The following is a 27,580-nucleotide window of genomic DNA, read 5'->3' as shown; positions in this document are numbered from 1 at the left end:
GAAAAAAACTGTGGCACTGTGGTTTTGTACATAGCGACCAAAGAAAATGCATCTATTGACTCTCTTCTTCAATGCACCTCAGTTGAACTAATGAGGTGCATTGATGGAACATTCTTCAACACACAGACTCATTTGCACATGTCAACAAACTAAAATTTTTGTCCTACCATCATCTTATAGAACCCTATTATATGTTCACAATAGTAGCTCTAGGGGTCAATGCATGAATGACACTTCTATAGGATGAGACATGATTAATCTAAAAGTTGTCAAACCATCATCCTTTCATTAAAATTATAATGTTTACATTAGTTTTACCTGCCAGTCACCCCCATAGCCACTAACATAGGGTTCAATATCTGAATATATATGCTACATAGTGTATAGGGATACTACAAGTGTATAGAGCCAGGTTATTGGCTATGCTACAGATACATTGGGTCTTACTGTTCTGAAGCAGTTTCTTTTGGCTGCCATCTTAAGCCTGGTTTCCATATGACAGCGCAAGGCGCGCAACAAGGCGCATGACGTCGTGCGTAGGCCAGTTGTGATATGGAAATGTCAACACACGACGATCGCGCCACGTGCCTACACTGATCGCAAGGATCCAACAGAATGGATCCTTGCGACGGGTGCGCGTGATGATCTATCCCACAATACACCGCTCGACCTTTTCAACCTATCCCATAATTCAAATGGAGAGCTGTTTTTTTGAAGAAATCGGTCTTCCGTAGGAAAGAGTAAGCCCGGTTTTCCTATAACAGCGCAAGGTCACAACGGAGGGCTGTTTTCCGAGGAAATTGATCTCCCGTACGAAAAAGTAAGGAACTTACCCACCCTGTCCAATGCAGCATGCCGCCTACGTGCGCTATGAAGAAACTGCGTCGCAGCCCAAGAAATGCATTGCGCACGATCACTGGGCCGCAGACGATCATTGCGCTATCATATGGAAACCAGGCTTTATAGTCGTGTTGTGCCTGTGAAAATTTTTGTGGTCACTGGAGGGAAGGTTGATTCAGTTGATAAAATGTCATTTCTTCTTTAAGCGTCAACAATCAGCCATAATTGAATCATTTTACCAGTGGATTTGGATAATGCCTATAGTTATCTTTCATTATTGTAACGCGTTGATTTCTCTGTTAGTTGATGATAGTTTTCCCTGTTAGTTGATGATAGTTTTTCCTGTTATCCATGTCTGCCATGGCTATCTGTATATATGGTTGGAGGTGTTTGCCAAAAATGATATTTAGCTGTTTTTGCTAAAGTAATTTATAGTTTATTTATTCTGCATCTCCATTGTCTCCCGATTTTTATGATTGTCTCACTTTTTTTTTCTAAAAGCTAAGACTTACAGTTTTAGAAAAACTTGCAATACTGACGTGAGAACTGGTCAGTGTTGCTGAGCAGTTGTTTCAGAACAAAAACTGAAAAGCCCTCATCTCTCGGACTCATGCCTATAAATACTACTGATGTTGTTCCTTCCGGAAGGTCAATAAGGAAACCACAACCTTTAAGGAAAAAAATTGATTTGTGCAGGCTTGGCAAAAACATTATATTTTGAAGCCAAAAATATATGTAATTTGTTTATCACTCAAAGAGTTTGACATTTTATATCAAAAGATATAACCATCCATCATATTGATGAAAAGTTAACAATTTCAGTTCCAGAATATTCTAAGCAAAACATTGTTTGGTGCAGTTAATTGGCTATTATTATTAAATCGGCTAAAATAATGCAAGCATTTAAAACCTTTCTAGTAGGCGCAATTATGCCATTAGTTTTCAACTTTATTGAGTAGAATTCAAAATTAACCCAGATTGTTTCTAGTTTGTGAGCACATGTTTGTTTTACTTACATGTGCCTGTATTTTTACATCTTTGACGCTTGATATTTTATGAAGAGGTCAACAAATTTATAACCTGCTCATGCATTCGGAAAAGCTAGACATTATATATGTTATCTGGTAGGTGAGTGCCAACATTTGAACATTATTCAGCACTTATCCTACCTATCATTTTGCTCGTGAACTGCGTGAGTCCAGAGTCCGCAGGCCCCCAGGCGGCTTTCTCACAGATGTCAGAGTAATCAATCTGTGGGTTTTTTTGTCTTGCTCAACTTAGACTTAATCCAGAGGCCGAGTTATATAAATATATATATAAAAAATATAAAATATAAAAAAAATATGGAAAAATATACATGTCCACTTTGTTTCCATTGCTAGTACTTGATTGGTTTACCATGGCATTTTTACGAATCCATTAATGCCAATGAAGCATTAAGAATCAATTAGCATTACTACAGGCGCTAGATATTTGAACGGTGACTTTTTAGATTGTCCAATCATTGATCAGATTAAAATTTTCTGCAGGACTCATCACTTCCTGTTGGATTATTTGTCTGGACTATAGAGAACTCTTCCGAGCAAGACTTGGACATCAGTATAGTATTTACCTTTCAAAGCGGCATCGGCAGGAGAAAAGTGGACAATGCCGGTGGTAGGTGGATTATGACTTCCCATTATAGTATATAGTAGTGATACGTCGTAGAATCGAATGTCGACTAAGGATAGACATGTATATAATTGTTACAAGGAATGCTTGGTGAGCGTTCACAACAAGTCTCTAGCAGTACACTAATTTGGGAGACCTTACATTAGGGGTCGGGAACTTATGGCTCGTGAGCCATATGTGGCTTTTTTGATGGCTGCATATGGCTCTTTCAGACAAATCAGCAAGCGGTGAAAATGGCCAATCAAAACAAATCTAGTAGACTTTTAATTTTACTTGCGCTCCCAGCCGCAGCCATGCTCACGAAGGCCTTCGCTTCACTGCAGAGCTAGTTATAGACTTAGTCCTTGAAAGCAGTGAGTGTGCTACCATCGCGTTATATATCTAAATGGTTATTATTCGTGTAGGGTCTACATGCTAGAGCCACTATTAAATACTCAATAGACAGTGAAAATGACTTTCGACCATTATCCATAACACAAATGGGATAAAAAAAAATGTTGATGCGTTCGAAAGTTTATTAAAAAACCTAGTGTAGAAAACCTAGTTCAACAAATGAGTGACTTTAATATACAGTGAAACATGGATAACTCGCCCTCGGATATAGCGAACACATGGTTAACTCGACTGGATTTGCTTGGTCCGTTCCCACGCAATGATAAATGGCTGTATATAACTCGAACTCAACACTGTTATAACGAACTGTTTTTTGCCCAACGGCTACCGAAACGGTTGCTATCGCTTTAGAAAATCACTTTATTCCAAGCCATAGAGGTAAACCTCAACTTTTCGTAATTCATAAGCGTCGTTATTACCTCCATCGGCACAATATTTTGTCAACGACTGTTCTAAAGGTTTGGTGAAATTATATGTGGTGATTTATACTGCTTTACGGTGAATAGCACGGGCTAGCCGGGTCACGGGCGCAAGTATTTTCGCCATGCACATACAAAACAAAAACAGCATGTTGTTTTTGTTTTGTATTTGCGTGGCGAAAATCCTTGAGTGCGTGACCCGGCTAGCCCGTGATGAATAGTTTTCCGACGTTGATTCCGTGTTGAATTAACGTCGGAATGTTGAATGTTGAATGTTGAAAAACGTCTTAAAAATTGTAATTAAACGTATACGTTGTCTTAGCTAAAAAAACTATTCATCGTTTGACCTAAACACAAAACACGTGTGTACATTCAATAAGTATCCATTCAAAAAGCGTGAGTGATATACAATGTACCGTAAAACTTTTAATTGAACTGCCTCGGAGTGTTGCTCTTAACGAATCCCAGATAAAGTAAGGTAATCTTTGCATAAACTTCAAGAAAGATCGGCAAAATTGATCGTGGGTAAAACGCTCAAAAGAAAAATATGTCTTTTCTTTGAGCATTTCAGCAACGATCAAGTTTTGCCAATGTCAATCTAAAAAACGTCCTGGCAATAACATCACCTCAAACAACAAACCAATCTCAAGTGATAGAAAAATCTCTATACTTTTTGATAAAAACGTTTTAAACTTTACGTTAGAAGCATTTAATTTGAAACAAGCCATTTGTGCTTTTGATTTATATTATAGTTTGTATATGTTCATGTATCTACTAATAAATAAGTAAATACATGGACTTGTGACAGTGCTCTGATAACTTGAACACTCTGATAATTCGAACACTTTTGCTCGGTCCCTTGAAGTTTGAGTTATCCGAGTTTCACTGCATTTATATTGTATCACAGCTGTTTTAGTCGATACTTTGCAAAGATTACAAATCTTATTATCTATTTTCATGGCTTAAAAATGTTGATAAAACCTAGTATTTTACGGAAATTACACAACATGATTATTGAAACCCCAATCTATAGTGTTATCTGGTGTTGCAAATACAATAAAAACTTTGGCTGTCAGTTAACCTTTAACTTGTTGCCTATTGAGGATAACTTGGCATTGAAATTTTAGCTAGTTCACTTGGGGACTACAAATCTGATCCTTCAGTTGTGATTGCAAATAAAAAGGAGTGAAGGCATTATCACACCTTTCAACAGAAAGAGCGATGCTGTATGCCGTGTTTCCTCCTAACTCGTGTAATAACTCCCTAAAAATCGTACTAGCGCCTCTCTCTTAAAGCTTGTATAGTGATGCTCAATACATTAGGTCAGCTTATCTTATCATCATTTGAACATTCTTACACGCTGTTCAACAATATATCTAGAGACAGTTCAAACAATTCAAAAGTTTAAATCGACCTATCCTTTGCCTTTATACTCTCATGGTACTTCTATTAACTTGTCACTTCATAGTAATTATTATCTATTATAAGCGTGATATCCTTCATAATCAACGCCATGCTTTATTGATATGGTTGATCTGCAAGTTTGAGTCATCCTCCAGAGGGAAATGGCAAAAATCCGCTAGTCAATTGAGTTTTGTTACTTGCAAATTTTCATCGAATGTTTTAGGCTTGTAAAGGATGGAAACGACACTTGCGAATGATACCCAAGAAAATGCTGCGCAAGCGATTACGTTTCAAACATTTTCAACACTTTAGTCGGTTCTATTTTGCAAGTGTGCTGCTGAGCTCGACAGAAATGCGCCGTTATGACCTCTGGCGTAGATTTCCTTAAAGCACATAAATTACATAATTTTTTATCGTATATTTCAATGCATCAGAGTCTTGGCTTTCGAATGAGCCATTTTTTGACATGGTGAGACAGACATTGGTTGGTGTTTATAGGATTTTCCCAGAGCTCTACCGCAAAAATGTTCAATGGTATAGGCTCGAAATTTGTGACGTCACAATTTTTATATTCGGTGTTGTGTGCTCTTACCGCTTATTTTATTGCTTACCGCTTATATTTATCAACTACGATAATGACGTTAGTGGCAGGCGAAGGTAGGACAACTCCAGAGAACCAATGAAGATGACAAAGGAATCGGTGTCATTAGCTCTCTATGTACTGATTATTTTTATGATAAATAACTCAGATTCCAAGCGCCATACTATGTTTTCCTGATGGTATTTTGCACAACTGAGACTAATTAATTTCAAGCCTTGAGTGATCTCGCGAAAGTCCGATTGACATGTAGTCCTAGGGCCACGCAACTGCAGATCACAATTTAATCTATGTGATTTCATTACCTTTATCAGCGACAGTATATTTATTGAAGCATAATTAATTAACCTAGATCATGTGTTTGTATTGGTAGGGCGTTAGCACAATTCCCGGGCATTGTTGATTATCTAGAATCGTAGTTTATTATTAGCCCTCTCTGGGTTTAACAGCACCGATTGTTACAGAAAAGCGCAGCCCCAATGTCAGCGAAAGGGACTGACTACCTAAGGCTAAATAATAATCATGACATCACATTGTGAAAACCGCAACCAAGTGTTTTTTTTTTGCAGGACATACTTTTGACACCCTGTTTTTTATAGTTCTATTATTCTTCGTATATTGAATATAGGCTCATTCGAAAGCCTAGACTTTGATGTATTGAACTATATAATAAAAAAATTATATAATTTATGCGCTTCAACTTTTTTTAACAAAGCCCATGTCAATCCACAACATGTGAATATCCTTTGACACAGTTATCACCTGTTAACTAAACGTGCCCACAACTCCAAATCCTCATCCTCCACACAATGGAAACATAGTGGAAGTATAGCCTTATCCCTGTCCTTATTCCTGTAAATTTAGAGTGATAAAATTTGTATCGTTCTGAGATTCTATATTACATGTTCTGAGATTAAACCGATTTGTGCTATTAGTATGGATTCTGTAAAACCGAATGCCATCAATCATTGGCTATGCTTTGGCCAATACTTGGTATTAAAACTTGCCATCTCTGAATCCTAATGCATATCCCCTCTGGCCTGCAGTCCAAACAAACACATCAGTTAGTCAATGTTGTGACTTCGCTTGTGTTTAGATATCCACAGGGGTTTTCTCTAATGTCAGCTAATCTATTGATTTCTGTTCTCTTGCGCCGCTGACATCCAGACAGTATCATTTGAGAAATTTTTGTTTTTATGTGCAGTAGGCCTATATAGGTTAGTCAACTAAGATAGTAGTTTGTATAGCTCAGTGGAGCTAAACTATTTGAAATGTTATTTTAGCAGTGCAAGTGTTGTCCGATTCCCCACGCATTACAAAATATCCAAAAATAGCCTTCAAGGAATGGCATACGTGTTTATGTAATAACCATTCATTTAATCTACACATACAGTCATACTTCGACTTACGAGCTTAATGCGTTCCGAGACTGAGCTCGTATGTCAATTTACTCGCATGTTGGTGCAATTTATTCATATATAGAACAATTAAATATATATTAATTGGTTTCTATACTCTAAAAAATGCAAATAAAACACTAAAAACAAGATATTGTAACAGAAAAGGCATGTTGGTTATTGACCTAACTTACCACATGCTTTCAAAAAGCAACAAATAAAAAACAATGCAAGGAAATGTGATTAATTAAAAAGGTAAAATTAAATACATACAGTAGCAGCTAACGCTAGCATTTGCCAGGGAGGGAGATATAAGTGTTATTCTGCATTATAACAGTTGAATTTGGTAAATTTGGATTTTATCAAAGTCTTAAAAAACAAACTTAAAAGCAAACCTAAAAGCAAACTTTCATTTTTCGTAATTAAAATTTCTCCGGCGTTCATAATTGGAAGTTTCTCGCTGGTTAGCTAATTTTTCCTTTGTTTTCGCTTTCACGACTAGCCGGCCGTTTTAAGATAAACCTATCTAAGGACGTTTGCCTTTGTCGCTCTTTCAACGTGTTGCGATTAGAACGAACACTGGTGTCGTCACAAAGGGTTAATGCACGACCACTAGCCAACTTGTCCGAAAGTCTATTTTTATAGATAGCACCGGCCTTTTCACATAGGCCTTTTCGCCTTTATTGAAACATCGTTTCAGTTACGCTGTCACCGGCCAATTGTTTATCTTTTATGTTTTCCAATGCCTGAGCAGTCTCTCCATCAGCGGTCGTGAAGATCGCTGCGTCGTTTAGAAACGCATTATGGTTAGTCCTTTTGCAAACTAAATGCCCTGAAAATAACCCTTCGGTTTGATAATTGTAGATGTATTTCTGTCATATTGCTGAGCTAGATCAATCACGCATACACATTTCGCATATTTTACAATAGTTTTCCGTTTAATATCAATTTTTATCATTTGCTTTTTCTTTCCATTATCTTTCATTTTACTGGCAAACTTTCGGTCTACACACCGTACTTTTAATTCACATAGTTCTGCACTGAAAATTGCGCACAGAAAACACGGTACAAAAGTATAACCTGAGTAGTTGAAAAATACAGAGTGATGCTGTTCTCATAAAACACCTCCGGCATACTTTGCAACTGACTCACGTGCTCGTATCTCAAACATTGCTCGTATGTTAGTGCTAAAACTTGCTTAAAAGCTGGCTCGTATCTCAAGTTTCTCGTACGTTAGAGCACTCGTAAGTTGAAGTATTACTGTATCCATAAACAAGGAGTTATGTTCCACCTGCCATTTTCAGCAAGATGGGACTCACACTGTAATTACTTTACTAAGAACCCTTGAATGAATGCTTGAAACAATTTTAGTGTACACCAGACGTGTTTGTTACAAAGGAAGCACTTCGTCATAATATCATACATCATATTAACTGCAGTACTTGACCTCATTCTGACTTGAGCAATTTGTTGCTCAACCAAAAACATTTGAGTAGGAAATGCACATGAATTTGAACAGGGTTTAGTGCCCGATATAGCCTGGTCGAGCTGGAGAACTCCGAGTGGGAATGAAAAGGGTCGAGTTGAGCCGAGCTGAACACATTCATCGCCTGTTTCGACCATTTGATAAGCGTCTAATCGATTCAGACTGTTAGCGGAGTAAGTCAGACCCAGTTCATTCAAATATTTTTGCCAGTTTTCTAATTTCGTGTTTCTCTAGCCCTCAATAACGGGTCCAAATACAGCCTGTATATTTATTCTTTATTGTGTAGACATTTCTGTCTTTGTTGTTGTTTAAATAAATGTTCTTTAAAATATATTTTAGCTATTTTTTTAATGGTAAAACAGATTAAAATACCTACCATTGTCTCTTATGGTTTGCAAACAAACTGGTGCTCGACCACCAAATCCAAATGAACTATGGTCGAGCACCGAGGTTTCACTGTACTTTTAAAATTTTTAGGCCATTTTTTCCATGTCTATTTACTGTTGAAAGATCGTATTTAACTAGATAATTGTGTATCATTGTGTGGCCGAATCAGTTATAGTTTTCCTTCAATTTTGTGAGGTAGGCCCACATGATTGAATCCAAGCATCCACAGTGTGTAGAGGTTCCTAACCTAATTGATGTTAATCTAGCAAAGTGTGCCATCTTTTATTTTTGGTGTTTAATCAAGAAGAACTTAGTATAGGGCAATTAATAGTTATATTAAACTTATAGTGAGCCCATCCATTTCCTTTTAAATTAGATTACTGGTAAACTAAAATATGCATCGACAAAACTGATAAAATAAGATTGCATCCAATTCACAGATGTGTGGTAGTACAACATATGTCAATCCAGCATAGACATAGAGCTGTCAATTTGCCGCGGGAATGTCAGCGTGAAGTATGATTCTTTGCTCACTCACAAGATCTGGTGTCGCACACAATATCAAACCTGCTCCCAAAGTTGTCTGCAGACGTGCAAAGTTGAACATAACATTATTGTTCTAGCTCAATCGGATTCTGTCAGGCGCAACCGACCTTCATGTTTCATTAGCAAATAATTATATCATTACTGACTGGAGCTGTCACTTTATTTCTTCACAAACAGTTTATGTGCTATGATAGGCATCATACAAAAGAGGAAGACCGGCAAAAATTAGACAGCAGCGCTGTTCTACCTGTCTGATCTGATGATTTTTATTATTAAAAACCATTCTATCAGTTGCTGATTTTTTGCTGAGAATGTTCTCCAGTTCGAGCTTATCTAATAACTTGTCGTGCATCAGTCAACATACGAGCTGATGAGAAGTCCTGGGTTGGCCACTATGGATTCCATTCAAACTTGTCGTGCATCAGTCAACATACGAGTTGATGAGAAGTCCTGGGTTGGCCACTATGGATTCCATTCAAACTTGTCGTGCATCAGTCAACATACGAGCTGATGAGAAGTCCTGGGTTGGCCACTATGGATTCCATTCAAACTTGTCGTGCATCAGTCAACATACAAGCTGATGAGAAGTCCTGGGTTGGCCACTATGGATTCCATTCAAACTTGTCGTGCATCAGTCAACATACGAGCTGATGAGAAGTCCTGGGTTGGCCACTATGGATTCCATTCAAACTTGTCGTGCATCAGTCAACATACGAGCTGATGAGAAGTCCTGGGTTGGCCACTATGGATTCCATTCAAAGATTAACACTAACTCTTTGACTCAGTGGCCCTTTTATCAGTTTACTGATTCTCTGTTGCAATGTGAACAGGTCGTATTGGTGGACTGCCATGCCCATTTGGATTAGCTGTTGCTTTTACTATTATAGCCTCAGCAGCTGGGTACAGCGTATATTGTCTGCCTGTAAGATGTGTACAAGCCTAATTTATTAGTAGGGAATAGTTAATGGATATTCAAGGGATGACCAGTACCTCTACATACCTGCTTAATTTATGTGACAAGCAGAGTTGGCACCAGAACATCAATCAAATAATCAATGAATTAAATCATTGATTTAATTCGTTGTATCTGAGTTTTCAAATTGAGCCGTACAAAAGTAATAAAACAAAAAAGCGGCAACAGTTAGTCAATAAAATAAACGATTTGATATGTATTGTTTAAAATACATTTTTCTGGTGAGAGAACAGATCTTAGGGGGAACATTCAGTTTGCCTAAAATCAATTAGTGGTTCCGGTTTGCGAGATTTCTGTTGTTTCCTGATAGAGATCTGGCAGTTAACCCAGCCACCACCACACAGTTCTTGTGCTGATGGTACTTATCAAGATGCTGTTAGTAGTTTGCTCTTAGTTATTACTTAATTCTCTGACAATTTAGCTTGAAAGCTTTGTAATAGTTTCACTTTTGCTTTTCACTGTATTTCGCAGCGATTGCTTCAAATCATTTTCCTATGTTATCCAGGGATGTGGAATGAGCGGTTCTCATATTCGCCAGAACCAGCAGGACAAACGATCTCAGGAATTGGAATCCACCAGAAACTAAATGAGATGAACTGCACCTATCTCTTAGCTGCCAAACAGACGGTTTGTGGAGGCTTATTGATACAGCTCACACTCTGTATAATATCAGTTCACCAATTTTAAGTCCATTCTTAGTTGAAGACATATCATGAGGGTCGCACTGATATTGCATACTTTAAGGAGGTGCATTTAGTGTTTTAGAGACTTGAGACTCGTCTATAGCACAACTTTCAATTGTTGGTGTGCCATCCCCCCAGGTTTTTCTTTGCTTATTAGTTTAAATTGTGGATACACTAGGTGCTGTTGATGACCTAGAAGGATTGTACTAACGGCCTCTCAAGTGTTGGATCTTTGTAAAGTTTAAAACTTGCTGAATAGTGCATCACTTTTTAAAATTCTCTAAACTCAATGCTATTTGTGTAAAATGTGTTATTAGTCTCACTGCATGGTAAGTCAACTCGGCACGCATTACCTTGTTAGTCTGTAAGTAGAAAGCTATTTGTCTGTGTAAAGGTGAAATTTTGTCGCTGAGAGTTTTTGAGGCAACTTCTGATGGTTGGTTATTGTTTAGTCATAATCGGTATAGAAGAGCTTATACTGTTTATGCTGGACTCATGAGGGATAGTTCAAATGTGACTGTTTTCCTGCTGAATGAAAGATGCTCCAATGAAATTTGAGAATAAATTCGTCGATGTTTGTTAGGTTACTGTCAGTAAACCTTACACAAATGTTCTGACATAGCTTCCCTGATTGGCTGATGTTTCTTTTGTGACATGTATACACAATTTGAACAGAGGTTTGCTACGTATGAAAGCTAAATGAGTGGACAACTCCTAAGTTTACTCAAGTCAAGATTTACTAGACTAATTGAGGTGTCTAGAGCTGAAAAGCTCAAGTTGCATTCTAGAAAAAGTTAAGAAATAAAATATAAACACCATGTTAATTGCCGCTATGTTAAACATCGCAAAAATTTCCTTTTTAAAGTGTATAGTTCATTTTTGAATGTCACTTGTACATTATCAACGTTCTCTTAAAATCTAACTGCGGCATTCATACCAAAAAGATGTAGACATGCAAACGCTTGTCTGTTATAAAACTAAGGCTATTAATCCTCTTGAGCTTGGTTGATGAATTAACTCCTTGACTTGAGCCATATTTTATTGAATTGTTCTCTATTAATGATATAGTTACACTGACTTTCACATTGTGTGAATCTGCTCCAGAATGTCTTTGTAGGTCTTTATCTATGATTATACCATAGGAATGGCTTTACCAACATTTGCTGCTGTGAATCACAGTATTTGTTCAATTCTATTTGACTTTAGTTGCATTTAACAAACAGAACATTGTTAGCCAATGTTATTCAATACACCGGGTTTTCGTATATCAAACAGTCTTTTGTTTGCAAATTTTAGCATAATAAACCACTGAAGTTTATAGATTGTCTAGACTAAAAGACGAAAATTAATTTTGTGTTTAGAAAACTTTTTATATCAGTCATAACCAGGAGAACTCGCTTTGTTTGGGCTGCATTTTATTCTCTGTTTTTGCCTAGTTTAGCGAATAATATCCAATATTGTCCATGGACATGTAATTGGCACAGCTGCCTTGGAAATAACTTCCTGCAAACAAACACCCAGTTTCGATTCTTTGTTTCCTGTGCTGATGGATTTGTAATCTTATTACACAGTGTTACCGATTGGGCATAAACATGCACCTTCCAATAAAACATCTCCAAGTCAATGTTTAACTCTCTTTAGCATAGCTCAAACAAATGTGATGGGTTTTGGCTTGTCATGTAGCTTACAGCTTGATAATTCTAACAATTAAAATGCACAATGCTGCCTATTAAAATAAAAACCTCTAAAAAGTCCTAATGAAATTTAAAATAACCATTTTTTAACACGAAAATATTTCAGGTTGTATCAAAAGTTTTAATGTAATGATAATTTAAGTAGAAATGCAAAAAATTAAAATTTTGTTGTGAATTGTTGGCCACCAATACGTTTTATGGAGGAGGTTTTGGCAAAACTGGCGCTAAATGCCATTTATGCTTGCCAGCTCCATTACAGTATGACAAATTTACAGTGTGTAACAGGTGTGCCAACATGGTCGAGAATGTCTACCTTTTTATTGTCAGTTAGATTTGTTTTGATAGATAGGTGGTTTGTTAGATAGGTTGTTTTGAACTTAACAACCACATGGTTTCATTTTCAACTGACATCAATCGAGACTTTACATAACACAAAAACTAACCAGCAATCATTACAAAACTGTATATGAGGTTTATCTTGGTTTCTGATGGCTCTAATAATAGTATTAATGGTGGTAATCTATTTGTTACAGTCATTAATTTCATTCAATTTCACTTTCAAATAAGTGTTGTTAGACTGCTTGTCGAACAATAGCAATTTATATCATGGAGATCAACTACAGAAAATTACTGTAAAACCTCTATTTGAACGCCACTTCTAATATAACGCCACTATAAGAGAAGGTTTGAAAAATATAGTTCCACCTTTTCATTGAACGCCCCCACTCTCCACTTAGTCTGCCCACCTTCTGTTATGGGATGGTATATTAAAGATTTGGTCTTGGGCAATTGGCGCTTGATGTCACATCTATTCAATTTCCCAAAACTTGTCATATAGAACTTGGTCTATTCCGAGAGGAGGCTTATCTAAATAATATAAATTGCCTTAATATTTTCTGTGTGATGTCATTATTGTCGGAAAACCTACGACTGCACGATGATACAGTTTGATATAATGGATTTCAGTCAAAAACTATAGTATGTTAGTAAACCTTCCTTCTACGCAGTAACTTGCATTCATACATGTGCTGACCAAATCGCTAATGTAGGCCTACCATTGTTTCCTGAAAAATTTGCGAATTGTCTGGTTGGAGCTTAACTCAAGTGCTGTACTTGTAAATTTATCTATAGCACTTAGGTCTGCGATAAAGATATCTGTGTGCTAGATTTTAAAGTGGTCGTCAATTACTTGTTTTAAAATAGCTATAGTTATAGTACGTCCATGAACCATTCTTCAACTCACTAAATCCTCAAGGTACCATCATTTCATGCAATCCTAGTAAAGGATAGATTTTTTTCTATCATGAAAACTCACCCCTGTAGAATCACAATTTGAGTTTCCATTTTAGGAATCAGCAAAAGTCAGTCAATGCCTTTACTTTGACCCTCACGGCACAGGGGCTGACCTCTGGAATGAACTTGCAGAGAATGGCCACTTTAGCTCTGATTTAGGTGAGTAAATTATAAGTGAAGCTGGTAAGGGTTGTCTCCTCCTGTGGAACCAGACAAGCCTTGAGATGGGTCTTATCCTATCTCTACCAAACCTCTCTGTCATAGGTGGCGAGCCATAACTGGCATGTACTTTTACATACAGTACTACCTTAAGAAACGAGCTTGAAGTGTTCTGGGACTAAGCTCGTATATCAATTCACCCGTATCTTAAATCAATTTTTCCTTTATAAAATAGCTAAATATTATGACTAAATTAATTCGTTCTCACCCTTTGAAAAAACAGGATGTCGCAATGGAAAAAAATATTTTTAATAGTTCTAATTTTCCACCTACACTCACAAAGTAACTAATACCTATCTAGTGGTTATTATCTGCAAGGAAATGTAACATTACTATATATGGTACTGTATGGGTGTATGTACATTCAATACAAGTGGTAGCTGCTAGTGGCGACGTGAAAGACTTGACGGCTGCACGTTTGGTACACTACATTTTTGTGAAGCTACGTAACATAACATAAACTTTGAATTTAACTTAAATAAGTTTAGCTTACTGTTCAGACACTTGAAAATAAGTTTTAATTTTACTTCAAACTTAATTCTAGTTTGGTCTTCATTTTCATTTTTTATCACAGTCAGAGCTCAACATAGTAGATTAGTGCATTCTGGGACTGACTGGTGCATTCTGGGACTGAAGTCATATGTCGATGTGCTTGTATATTAATGCAATATTTCCTATATCAAATAACTAAATACAAATTAATCCATTCTCATTCTATGAAAAAATCACCTAAAACAGGATATGACGATGGAAAAAGGTGTCTTTAATTGTTATAATAAAGTACTTAGGCTCACAAAGTAACAATTATCTATTTAGTGGTTATGATCAGCAATAAAATGTAACATTTCTATGTACAGTACTGTATGGAGCTCTCACCTTCTAGACAGACATGGTGGCTAATGGTGGTGTGAGAGCAACGCGTTTGGTACACTGAACTTTTGTGACGATACGTCGCAGTACATGAACTTTAAATTAATTGAACTTAAACCAATTTAGTTTACCAAACACTTACGGCTAAGTTTTATTCTTTGACGAAACTTGACTTTAATTTTGTCGCTGTCCTAATTTTTTATTATCTATTTTCGGCTTGTCGCTTTTTCCTTCGCTTTCACTATAACTCAACTTTTAGCCGACCTGTTTAAAGTGTTTTTCAAACTGACTCGACAAGAAAGACTAAGCGGTGCTGTTCTCAAAAGCGGCCTCTCGCATACTTGCCCTTTGAGAATGGCTCGTATGCTCGTATCTCAAAGGTTTCTCATATCTCAAGGGAGTAACTTGCTTGAAATTTTGCTCGTATTTGATTTTCTTGTATGTTCTTGTTGGATTGTTTCTTCTTTTCGGTAGACTGTATCATTTATTTTTGTTCCTTACTTTAGACTCCCTTTAACATTCACTTTCAACCGACCTTTTTAAATCCTTTATGATCCGATGACAAATAAGAAAGATAATGTTCTTGTAAGCCGCGTCTCGCATACTCGGCCACTTAGCGGCTGCATCGGGAACTGTCTCAGATCTCTAACTAGTCTTGTATCTCAAAGCAAAATTTTTCCTTATTTTTTTATTTTTTGTCAAAGTTCTCGTAGGCCGAGGTACTCGTATCTCAAGATATTACTGTTCTTCTATAGTTTAGGCAGTTAGCTAAGGTACAAAGTATATTAGGTTGTGGTAATGGAGTGCTGGTATTTTTCATAGCTTGTGAAACCATTTCTGTCGATGAACTGCCATTGACCCACCATTATGCCAGTGGCAAATATTTTATTTTTATCGACCCATTTCTCCACGCGCGTAATGTTTCTCATATGTTTAGTATTTCCTGCAGGTAGTCTAACCATAGAGTGAAATAATTTTTCTCGACAGGGATCTCTCTTACACATCCTTAGAGCAGATTACATTGCGACTATTTTCCCAAATCTCAAACTTGTGTTTTTTGATTAATGTTAAAGCTAAGTTTGGGTTCACCTTGCTCACCTCTGCATGGATGATCATTGATATCCTTCTTAGGGCATTGTTGAAATCTACGGGTCCTTGTAGACAGAATTCTCTTGTGCAGTGTTTATCTTCTATAGTTTCTATGAGCTCTTCTGTAGCTTTCTCAACTATAGCTGCCTCTCTCAGGGCAGATTTAGCTATTATTGATAGTTTCATCAACTCCTCAACAAGAGCAAAGATGTCTTCCATTAGTTTAAGTCTCAGGTGGTTGAGCTCCATCCTTGCTTCTTCATTTGATATGTCGAATATTGCTATTAATGCTTCTACAAGTTCTTCATAGTTGAGGCCTTGTCTATGTCCAAACGCCTTGTCTTATAGTGCTAATCTTAGTCTAAGTGTCTCTTCATCGTACCGTTCGGTTACTTCCGCTACATTGTGGAAATTTCTTGGGAAGGTACTCACATTTTCATGTTCATCAATTGTAAATGTTGTTATTGGCTTCTGCTGTCTGCTGCTGACTACAATTGTGGCAGCTACTTGCCCAATAGTTCACACGGTACTTCGCAAGTTCATCCATTTTTATATTTCTAAATTTTATTTATTATTTTTAAACACATTTTATTAAAATAAAAAAGGTTTGATCTGTAGTTTTTTTAATCGGTTTAATATGCTGCGGGAGTCATATCACATGGCATGTGCCAAACAAAGCAACGTTAAGCATTCCTGAATTGGCTAGCAGTACATATGTAAATTTATGCCTTGGCATTTGCATCAATGCCAGCAGTTCGAGCCATTTGGAATGTATAAACAAGCTTCCTTGGAAACAACTAAGGTATTCTGGAAGTACCTTGTCTAGGGTTAAAATGAAGTTGTCTGTCCTTAACTCGCTCTATTAATGACATCGACTTAGCCATATCCTAGTCACACTTTTTAACAAAATAAGAAAGACTCTAAATCGCATGCAAGAGATATATGTATGGCATTTTAATTACTTGCTCAAATAACCAGCATGTGCTTAAAACATTTCCCGAGAACAAATTTGGTTAAAGTTGTAGATTTATCCATACCATCCGTACAGCAAAAGAAGCTGAGAAGTTGTTTTTGATAGTCATTATTCACTTAGCCTTTGCTCTTATCTGTTTATCCGCAAATTGAAAATAAAAAACATTGTTTTTTCGCGTACCCTTGTGGCCAACTGTTTACAAGTTTTTGTGTATTGGATTAACCCCGTCTTATAAACACGCTTTTCTTCTGACCCTTGGCTATGCTCTAGGATTTTGGATGCTCTATGAGCATTACCATCTTTCATTAATCTATTCCAAGCCTTTCATGTCTTTTACGGATACCAAGTAGCAAGTCTGTCGGGCAACAAGTCAGCAAACTAGTAAATACTTTAAATTGAAGAGTTATTAAAGTGGCAAACACTGTGGGATTGTGAAATCATGTGTTTAAAGACAATGCTATTTTAATTTTACATAAATTAATCTCGCTTTGAAATTGTGTGCACATGCGGGTATGTCTGTTCGATAGTCTGCGTAAATGTTGTGCATTTTCATTTCTTTTAGCTATTTTTGTCCAAGCTTTAAATGCAGATGTTCCATGCCTTCCTCCAGGTTGCTAAAACATTCGGTTTCAAAATTTTGTTCAACGGTTCTTGAAAACCAGCCTCTCAAACACCCACCTGCAGGCTATCTGATTGAAATGAAAGGTATTATGCGGCGTGCAGGGCTTCTAGTTACTCATAAAGCGGGCATTTTATTATTTGTCCCAGGCGCATACAGATGGTGTGGGTTATACAGTTCTTTGTTTACAATGCTGTAACATTTAACTTTGAAGTAAGGTATTATTACAGGAGTAAGTTAATTATTCTTGCTGTACAACCGTTGCATTTACTTCAATCGTATTGTTTGTCTTGACCGTCAATCAATGTAGTTTTCTGGTGTAATATTAGGAAAATTGTTTCCTCTGCTCATGACGTCTTTGCTTTCACAGATCGTTCCGAGCCAACTGCTGCCGGCAAGAAGTCAGCAGCTGCCATATGTGTAGAAAGTTATGTAAAGAGTGGTACAACTGCTCAAGCTGAAATGTGTCTGGCCTGGCACATGCCACAGGTGAGTCTGAGGTAGCCTGGCACATGCCACGGGTGAGTCTGAGGTAGCCTGGCACATGATACAGGTGAGTCTGAGGTCTTCCAATGTTTTCACTGTCACTTGGAATGGGTCTAGCCTGGCACATGCCACAGGTGAGTCTGAGGTCTTCCAATGTTTTCGCTGTCACTTGGAATGTGCAACATCATTATTCAGTTTGGAAAATTGAGTGAACATTACATAGTGTCGGCTTTTACAATCAAATAAAGTAAATTTAAGGCTCTAGCAAGTTTGTGTTTACAAGGGCACTAAACTCCCAATTAGCATTTTTTATGAAACTATCTCTTTTTAGAGTTATTTTGGTTGTAGTCAGACTTTGTAGTGCATCTGCCACAATGTTTGGATATAAATTGAAATTAATAGTGTAACATTTGTTGGAACTAAAGCGTTGTAATGGAGATAACCTGAGTGTATGGTCAACTAATCATTAAGGCATTACATCAAACTACCGTAAATACCTCTATGTGTGGTTTCTTTGTTGAGAGACAGGCTATATTCTCACTTCCTATTGCACGCAGCTCACAACTGTAGTAGCATGGAACTGGGACTGTCATCCGTTCCAACTAGAATGATAGAATGCTACTATATATCAAACACGCTGAAATGCTGTTTGCCGAAAACATTTTCACAACGCCTGAAAGAGACAGGATGACCGATTTCTCTCAGCTCAGCAACTCTTGTGTGTAAAACGGGAAAAATTTCTTTTTAAAATCAGTAGCAAGGTTGGAGTTGCAATCCCTTCACACATAAGATGTGGTCAGACAACTTCCATTAACTTGCTAACCAAAATCCACTTCATTACGAAAACAGCATCTTTTGGGCTTACTTGCTGAATTAGGTTAAAAAATGTTTTAATGAGATCGACAAAATATATATTGAAAATGGAGCCAGAAACCATTAGATGATAAAATTTTAGTGATAAAAAGTTGATATTCAGGAAAATAGTTAAAAATACATACTAAAACTTTGCTTTACGTGTGTGTTTAGGAAGCTAAACTTATTTGAGGTGAATTCAAAGTTTATGCTATCGTGGTTTCTATTCCCCTACATTCGATTTTTTCAATATACAATGCCAACTCTGAAATGGATTAAAATCGTATCCTGAGGATGCACCGCTGTAATAATAGTGAACTTGACCTGCAAGCGACAAAGTAGAGTGAAGATACTAGGGCAAGATCACCGGTGCTGACAAGAAAGGCATCAAACCTAGAGTTTCTCTCTCTACTCTTTTGCTTTCTCTCTCTCGATTTTTTCTCTCTCACCTCCCTCTGTCTCACTATTCTCTTTCGCACTTTCTCCTCTTTCACTCTCTCTTTTATTCTCTCACTCATCTCTCACTCCTTTCTCTCCCCTCTTCATCTCTTTTTCTCACTCTCGCTCGCTCTCTCTCTCTCTTTTCTCTCTCTCCCTCTCTCTCTCCCCCTCTCTCTCCCTCTCTCTCTCTCCCTCTCTCTTTCTCTCTCTTTTCTCTATCTCCCTCTCTCTCTCTCTCCCTCTCTCTCCCCCTCTCTCCCTCTCTCTTTCTCTCTCTTTTCTTTATCTCTCTCTCCCTCTCTCTCTTTCTCTCTCTCTCTCTGTCCTCGTTCTCTCTTCTCTCTCTCTCCCCTGCTCACTCTGTCTCTCTCACTCGTTCTCTCTCTCTCCCTCTCTCTCTCTTTTCTCTCTCTCCCTCTCTCTCTCTCCCCCTCTCTCTCTCTATCTCTCCCCCTCTCTCTCTCTCTCTCTCCCTCTCTCTCCTCCTCTCTCCCTCTCTCTCCCTCTCTCTTTCTCTCTCTTTTCTCTATCTCCCTCTCTCCCTCTCTCTGTCCTCGTTCTCTCTTCTCTCTCTCTCCCCTGCTCACTCTGTCTCTCTCACTCGTTCTCTCTTCTCTCTCTCTCCCCTGCTCACTCTGTCTCTCTCACTCGTTCTCTCTCTCTCTCCCTCTCTCCCTCTTTCTCTCTCCCTCTCTCCCGCTCCCTTCCTCTCTCTCTGTCCTCTTTCTCTCTTCTCTCCCTCTCCTGCTCACTCTGTCTCTCTCACTCGTTCTCTCTCTCCCTCTCTCTCGCTCTTTCTCGCTCCCTCTATTGGGGTTTATTGAAGTTTATTGGGCATTTGTATTGTGTCATTGGGATTCTCATGCCTATGATAACAGTGTCTATCAGTGTACTGTAAAGTTTATTTCTATAATAGGTGGTCGAACCTGTTTTCACGGTTACTTAAATGCTCGATTATTTAAACACTCGATTTGAAATCTGAACAAATATTTGAGTCTGTGCTGGTAATATTTTCGAATACACTATGTTTGGAGTTTTGGAAGCATTACCATTGCGTCGTTTACCATTAGGTGGCAGCATGTTTGAGGACACGATTCAACGTTCTACGGATCAATTTGCATTTGTCCTCCATTTTCCTACGGTTGTCATTCATCATATCAGTATTTATAAATTTCATTTGTTACATTTTTCTGATATATACAGTGGTGTGAAAAATAAATGGACCACCTTATAAAACTTGATCATTGCTAGCGCTCAGCACTCAAGGTGATTAAATCCCTCATTAAGCTCCTGTTATTGGGTAGAACCTATACATAGTATACATCAAAAGAAAGCTTAGAATGAGTAGAACTTGATGAAACTAATTTTAGCTTGAAACAACAATGTTAGATAAGTTTTAAAGGGAGTCAAAGTTAGCAATTATTTTTAGCATTTCCATTCATTTTGAATAAAATTAAACCTCTATTTTATTTATGTTCAAACTTAAAGCAGTGATGCTACTCAGATCAAAGACGTTGTGTGAAACAATCCTCATGTCGTTACGTTTTGCACAACAGAATAATTTGTCTTTGAAGTTGCTAACTTGCTATAAAAGTGAACTTCTAGCGTTGGTAGGTTCATTCAGTCAAACATCGACATCATGCCTCGTCATCTTACAGAAGCAAAGCGAGCAGTCATCGTACACCTTTACCTGGAAGGCAAATCACAGCGGGAGATTGCCAAAGAAGTAAAGATTGCTAAAAGTACTGTTTGTAACACCATCAAACGGTTCCTGGTAAAGGTGTACGATGACTGCTCGCTTTGCTTCTGTAAGATGACGAGGCATGATGTCGATGTTTGGCTAAATGAATCTACCAACGCTAGAAGTTCACTTTTATAGCAAGTTAGCAACTCCAAAGACAAATTATTCTGTTGTGCAAAACGTAACGACATGAGGATTGTTTCACACAACGTCTTTGATCTGAGTAGCATCACTGCTTTAAGTTTGAACATAAATAAAATAGAGGTTTAATTTTATTCAAAATGAGTGAAAATGCAAAAAATAATTGCTAACTTTGACTCTCTCTAAAACTTATCTAACATTGTTGTTTCAAGCTAAAATTAGTTTCATCAAGTTCTACTCATTCTAAACTTTCTTTTGATGTATACTATGTATTGGTTCTACCCAATAACAGGAGCCTAATGAGGGATTTAATCACCTTGAGTGCTGAGCGCTAGCAATGATCAAGTTTTATAAGGTGGTCCGTTTATTTTTCACACCACTGTATAATGCATTTGTAAGATTTCCAAACTCGTGTAATTGCCTCTATTTGTTAAGGACTTCTCATTGGCTTTTGGGACTGCGTAACTAATTTATCGATTTACATTGCATTCTTATATGAATGTTCGTTTCAACCTACAAATGTTTTTATATACAAAGCAGATCACTGGATAAACTCAATTTGTAGGTAATGATTTCTCTGAATTTCGAAAAAAAATTCAAATCAGCTGAATGTATAATAACCTTGCATTTAGCTGAGCTCACTGATAAATCAATCGGTAGTGTCAAGGCAATTACATGTGCCTCACTAGCTATAAAAACTTGTGAACTCATGTTTATTGTTTGTCAGACATTCACGCTGGTCATCTCTGTCATCTCCCTTTTAAAAGTATTCTAGTTACTCAAGCATTACTGCTAATCATATTGTGTGTCTGTATCACTTTGGGGGTGTTACAAATCACAAACTAGAGTATTGTGTTCACGTATATTTCAGTTTTTACCGAAACCTTTTTATTATAGTAATAGTAAAGTTGAGAAATCGACAGCAATTAAGTAATAAACAGCTGACTTTAGTCTGAGGGCTGTTGAAAATGAGCTTCAGTGATTTCATATCTACCAGGAACACTGCAAACAGCATGCTGTGACTTGCTCAAGGTCGCCAAAATGTTGGAGCGCTATGAATTGTTCAAAATAATCCGAAAGTAGCTCTATGAAGTTTCAAGTGTTTTCACAGAGGTTTCTCTGCTTTATAGCTAGTATTGCACGTTTTAAAATAGCATATTCATATAAAGTGATCAATAAAAGAATATTGATTCATTATTAATCAATAAATAAACTATCAATTTTACATAAAAGCAAAATGTCATAAATATTCATAAGGTCAGCACCAAACATGAAGTTTTCTCTAATTTGGTCATAATTCAACATGAAAAATCGTGTTGTTGCACTTTTAGTATCTTCATCCGGACTTTAAAATTTTGTCCATCGTGAACGTGTAGCTTCATAAAGAAAAAATGCATTTCCCTTAACGTATCAAGTTCTTGATTTTATAGTCAACTCTGATCATGATCTCGTATTCTCACTGCCATCCAATCAGAAACTCTTTATGTAGATTCAATTCGGAGCAAAGGAACAGTTCTACAGACGCCGATATGCCCGATGGTTCTCAGGAGATGAGGCAGGAAAGGAGTTGTGTGCTTATGCATTAGCCTCGTATCCTAGTTGGGAAAAACAGATTGAAGAGTGGCAGGGCACTGTCCTTAATTCATCGTAAGTGAATCTTTGATCTTTTACATGGTCTGTCGTAAAATTAGTTGAACTTAACACCAGCAGCTTATTATATTGAGGACAGACTTTATATGAGCACAATGATAATTTATTCAATTCATCTTTCTCTTTGCATAAACCCGATATCGGGTTTTGTTCATCACAATCTTTTGTCAAATATTTCAGGTTTGCTAAAGATGGCGCTTGCAAATGTTGCGCCAGAAAATGCTGCACAAGCCATTCCATTTTAGACATTTATCACGCTTCAGTCGTTCCTATTTTGAAAGCGGACTGCTAAGCGGGACAGAAGTGCGCCGCTATGACCTCTGGACTAGAATTCCTTGTCTTTTTTAACGAAGTGTCGAAATAATCCGCAGCATGCAAATGTCCCTTGAAACACTTATCACATAGTAACTCAACGAGCGCACAATTCCAAATCCACATCATTCGCACATTGGAAACATTGTGTTTATTAGGGTTCAATTTTTTACTTGAAGCCCGGTTTTAAAATTAGTATCACCATCTGATTTGTTCAACTGACCTTATTGGGATAAAAATGCATTTTCATTAGTGATATGATGATTTAGTAAAAGTTTGTCTTCTCAAAAAGCTTTAAGAATGTATTCGATGTATTGCAAAACAGACTTGTGCTATATCACATGTTCAGGTTTAATGACTAGTAGGCAGTCTGGCCCTACCTACTCTGGCAGTTTAGTGTGCCCTGAGAGATGGTTAGGTGTAATAACTATACACACAATCATTTCGAATCGCAGCAAGGTGGTCGCGTGGCGCGGATGGTAGCGTTTCTGGCTGCTAAGCTGACTGTCTGACTTCAAATTTTGTGCGATACAGTTTTATCCTTACCTCAGAAGGATGGACAAATATTGCTGCTATTATGGTAGAGATTTATAGTGGTTCACAGTTCATATGGTTTATTTATAGTAGATTTGTTTCATCCAAAAACTTATCTTAGTAAAGCCTTTTCGTGAGCTTTTCTATCCCATAACAACGCCTTCTTGTTCGAACATTACTTGTTTTATTTTGATGAAGTAATTTAAAAATGAAATTTTTGAATATAGGCATCATGTTTTTTGCTTTTATTAATATTAAAACTCCCCTAAACCAGTTATGCAGGTAAAAACTTTTAATCAGACAAAATTTGATTTATAGCTTTGGCTAGCATCTGATCATTTAAAGAGGTGACCATTAGGCAGCAGAACTGTAGCTGTCGAAGTGCACACACGGTACCTCGACTGAAGTAGACGAAGTCTGGTCGGGGCCGCTGTACAAGTTTGAACTGAACTTGTGCAGTTGATGTTCTAGTTGTTTCCTGTTTTGTTGACGTGTAATTTCGCTTGCGCTTTTTCAATTGTGATTGATTGAGGGTTTGTGAAGTTGTAGATACTAGCCGATAATCAGACAGAGTTTACGAGAATGTTGATCAGCCGTTAAATTTTAAAAAGCTTGTATTTTCAGTTGAGTAGAAATGTTTTAACAAATTAGTCCAACTGTAGTTTCGACTCTTTCAATTTGGCAATGAATGTTCGGTTGTGACAACCAATCACAGCGCATCGAGTATAGGTTGAGTTTGTCATGCAAAACAAGTGTTTGTATAAATAAGCATGGAGAAGGAAGAGCCTACTTATCCATGCGCTATTGATTGACAGTATATATTGGTTGATGTGCTTATTGGCTGTCGCAAAGATCGACTAAAAGCTTATAACATATTAGCCTACTAGTTCATATCCCGTATGACGCAAACTTCTATTCTAACTCCCAACCTTGGCTTTGCACGGACGGACATACATACATGACACTTATTGTAGAAAAGACTTTAATACCCTGGTGGTTCAGTGCGCAGTGGGAGATCATCAGGTGTGCTGATAAAGCACAGACAATATGAATCTGAACAATTATCCTGACATTTTGGAAGTTGGTCAAGTCGTACAGGTGTTCATTCGTACCCCTGGCCTGGCTTGGTGCGAGTCGATCTACCGACTCTCTACCAAGCCAGGTCAGGGGTAGGAAGCCAGATGTCTCCAGTTCAAGTTTCATTGGAAGCAATATTCTATCCTAACTTCCAATATCTTAGAATGGACAGACAGACAGACATGGCTCCTATTATAGTAAAGATTGCCGAGTGTGCTTGCAGCTTTAAGAATTAAAGTGAATAGTGTATTGAAACCAAAATGAGCCGTATGAATGATATTCATTTGTAACCGTTTTTCTTCAATTAATGCCGCGCTCTTCTCTACACTGATGTTTCCAACATTAAAATCTACAATAATCTGTGATGTGCTGCATTTTTCAGCAAATCTCTCCACCATTTCATAAACCTCAAATATATCTTTTTATTTGTAGCTTGCCATCCTGGTACAAATCAGCAATTTTCAATGAGCTCTATTTTGTCTCCGATGGAGGAAGTGTCTGGCTGGATAAGCTAACTGATAACTCCGATGTAGAGGTACATGCCAATGAGCTCATCAATGAGTATGGCCAGTTCGCCTATCTAGAAGGTAGAAAACCTTGAACATGACTCACAAGGTTCTTCATGAGTTGATTAAATGTGAAAACACTTGATGCAATTTGTATCATTTTTGAATGATTGGTTTTGTAGCTTCTACTGTAAAATAATTTTGCTATTAGGTGTGATCAGGTTTAACCAAGTCTGTAGTGAGGATGATCAAATTAACACTAATGGTTTGTAGCAGCGTTTGCCTAATCGTCTGGAGTACTTGCAAGTAGTATTTTGGGGTTTGAGTCACCTTTCAATTTCTCATTCTACTCAGTACGTCATGCGGTATGACTGGTTGTTAGTTGTTACTATGAAATATATGTGAAGGAGATTTGTAAACAGTAAAATTTACCAAAACTATTTTTGGACTAGATTGTAATTATGGTTGCAGTTGGATAAACATTTTATTCCAATTTTTTTGTGTTTCTACAGGTCGTAATTGCTAGTCAAAGCTTTAGCTATCAGCATCGACATATAAAGTTTCTAACATGCAATAAGTCACTCTAGCACATATTTGATTCTATAATTAAATTAATTTTTTACTATTCAATTTTTGAAGCTTTTCAATTGTGTAACTGAAAATTGAGAGGTTGGTGAAAAGTAAGAACAACTATGTAAAGCAAACAAATAATTAAAAGCGTGTAAGTAAAGTTGGTTTTAACTTACCCTGGTATCAGTTAGTGTAGGTTATACATTGTATCTCTGTTTCAAATGCCTTTATTTTCAATTCGCGTGTGTAAAATGTGCAACAACAATTTTTTCATTGACGAACGATTTAATTTTTTACACATAACCTAGTTTTTCTTCATTTATTTTCCATGTATTTTATCTACTACATTTGTACTAATGCACTTTTATTCAGGATTTACCATTGGTTTTATGAACAGAGAAAAAAATTAACCAAATGCCAATCCATTCTTATGGGATTATTTGTTTTAATATATGAAACAGACCTTGGAATGAATGAGCGACATAAAAATATTTGACTGTATATACTTTATTGGTTATCTCCCCCGTAAGCAGTTTGTCTGCTTAGCCTGACTACTGGATGCATAACACATACTGTATTATTATCTTTTCTGTTATCCTCTCTCCTGTTTACCTGCAGGTCATGAATACAGGATGTATAATACATATGATGTCCATTTCTACGCATCATTCGCTCTCATCATGAACTGGCCAAAGCTTCAGCTCTCACTTCAGTATGATGTCGGTAAGCCTCCTACTGTTAACATGAAACAGATCTTTGTTTTAGCACTACAGGAAAATCATAAACACGAAGACTTTTAATGCTGAACCATTAGCATTGTTCGGCAAAAAAGCCAGAACACTGCTGTTTTCGCAAAGAAGTTGATTTTGTTAGCAGGAATGTTATCTGACCACTACCTTCTGTTTGATGAGAATGTAACTCCAACTTTTTTACTGGTTTTAAAGGAAAAATATTACTTTTTATACACTTTTTTACACACGACAATTGCTGAACTGAGAGAAATTGGTCATTGTGTTTCTTTTAGATGTTGTGAAAATATTTTTGGCGAACAGAATTTTGGTGTCTTTGTTATTTTGACGTACTTAATACAGTAAGCACACCGTCTGCCAAATTTGAACTCAAACGCAAACTTTGTTGGATAATAAGATGTGAAATAAGATTCATATGATGAGGTGAAAAAGTCATCATGTTCAACTTCGTAAGGTGAAAGAATAGTATATCAGAGTAATCGTATCCTGAGGGTGCACTCTATACTGAAATTGACAAGGTTTGCTTGTTTGCATTAACTTTTCTCCAACTCAGACAAAGCACACATACCTGAATTAAAAACAGACTGCGAGTGTTATTTACCGAAATTTGGGTTTAGATTTGTTATACACGACAATTATTTACTCTTTGAGTAAATAATTGTCGTGTATATACATGAGCCATACATGAGACCACTTCTTTTCTAAGAATGATGTTTGCAATTTTGTCACAATTTTAACATTTCATTTTATTTTTGCTAGTGGCCCCTTGTTATCCTGATATTAGTGTGAAGGAACCATTCCGTGCAGAAGATACAGGAGAATGGGTACTAAAGTTCTGGTGAAGCTTTACACTGTATAAAAATCACTGATATCCTTTTTTCTTTTTTACATTTAGATAAAAAAATGCTCAGGAAGCATGGTGTCTGCTTCCAGGCTGGAGATATTTCCTGAGCTTGTTGAGTGTTTT

General features: G+C 37.1%; 2 protein-coding genes across 4 annotated transcripts in view; one reads left to right on the top strand and one right to left on the bottom strand.

Moving 5' to 3' along the window:
- LOC137386763 (non-lysosomal glucosylceramidase-like) overlaps positions 1-27,580 on the top strand; it is a 59,939-nt gene that overhangs the window by 7,446 nt on the left and 24,913 nt on the right. For all 3 annotated transcript variants that reach the window (XM_068072895.1, XM_068072896.1, XM_068072897.1), the window contains exons 6-12: positions 2,370-2,496; positions 10,620-10,741; positions 13,841-13,943; positions 17,925-18,043; positions 22,705-22,862; positions 25,221-25,375; positions 26,483-26,587. In XM_068072895.1, the coding sequence (XP_067928996.1) occupies positions 2,370-2,496; positions 10,620-10,741; positions 13,841-13,943; positions 17,925-18,043; positions 22,705-22,862; positions 25,221-25,375; positions 26,483-26,587 (889 nt within the window). The remainder of the gene's footprint in view (positions 1-2,369; positions 2,497-10,619; positions 10,742-13,840; positions 13,944-17,924; positions 18,044-22,704; positions 22,863-25,220; positions 25,376-26,482; positions 26,588-27,580) is intronic.
- Positions 19,548-21,158, bottom strand: LOC137387039 (negative elongation factor E-like; the record flags this gene model as incomplete). The annotated part of the gene is given in 3 exon segments (XM_068073318.1): positions 19,548-19,595; positions 19,806-19,912; positions 21,080-21,158. Coding segments are annotated over 3 exon segments (234 nt in total), but the record flags the coding sequence as incomplete, so codon positions are not given.

This window comes from Watersipora subatra, chromosome 2, assembly GCF_963576615.1.
Source record: "Watersipora subatra chromosome 2, tzWatSuba1.1, whole genome shotgun sequence".
Classification (NCBI taxonomy): Eukaryota; Metazoa; Bryozoa; class Gymnolaemata; order Cheilostomatida; family Watersiporidae; genus Watersipora; species Watersipora subatra.
Note: the sequence above shows the minus strand (reverse complement) of the source record. Positions and strands in the feature narration are given on the sequence as shown.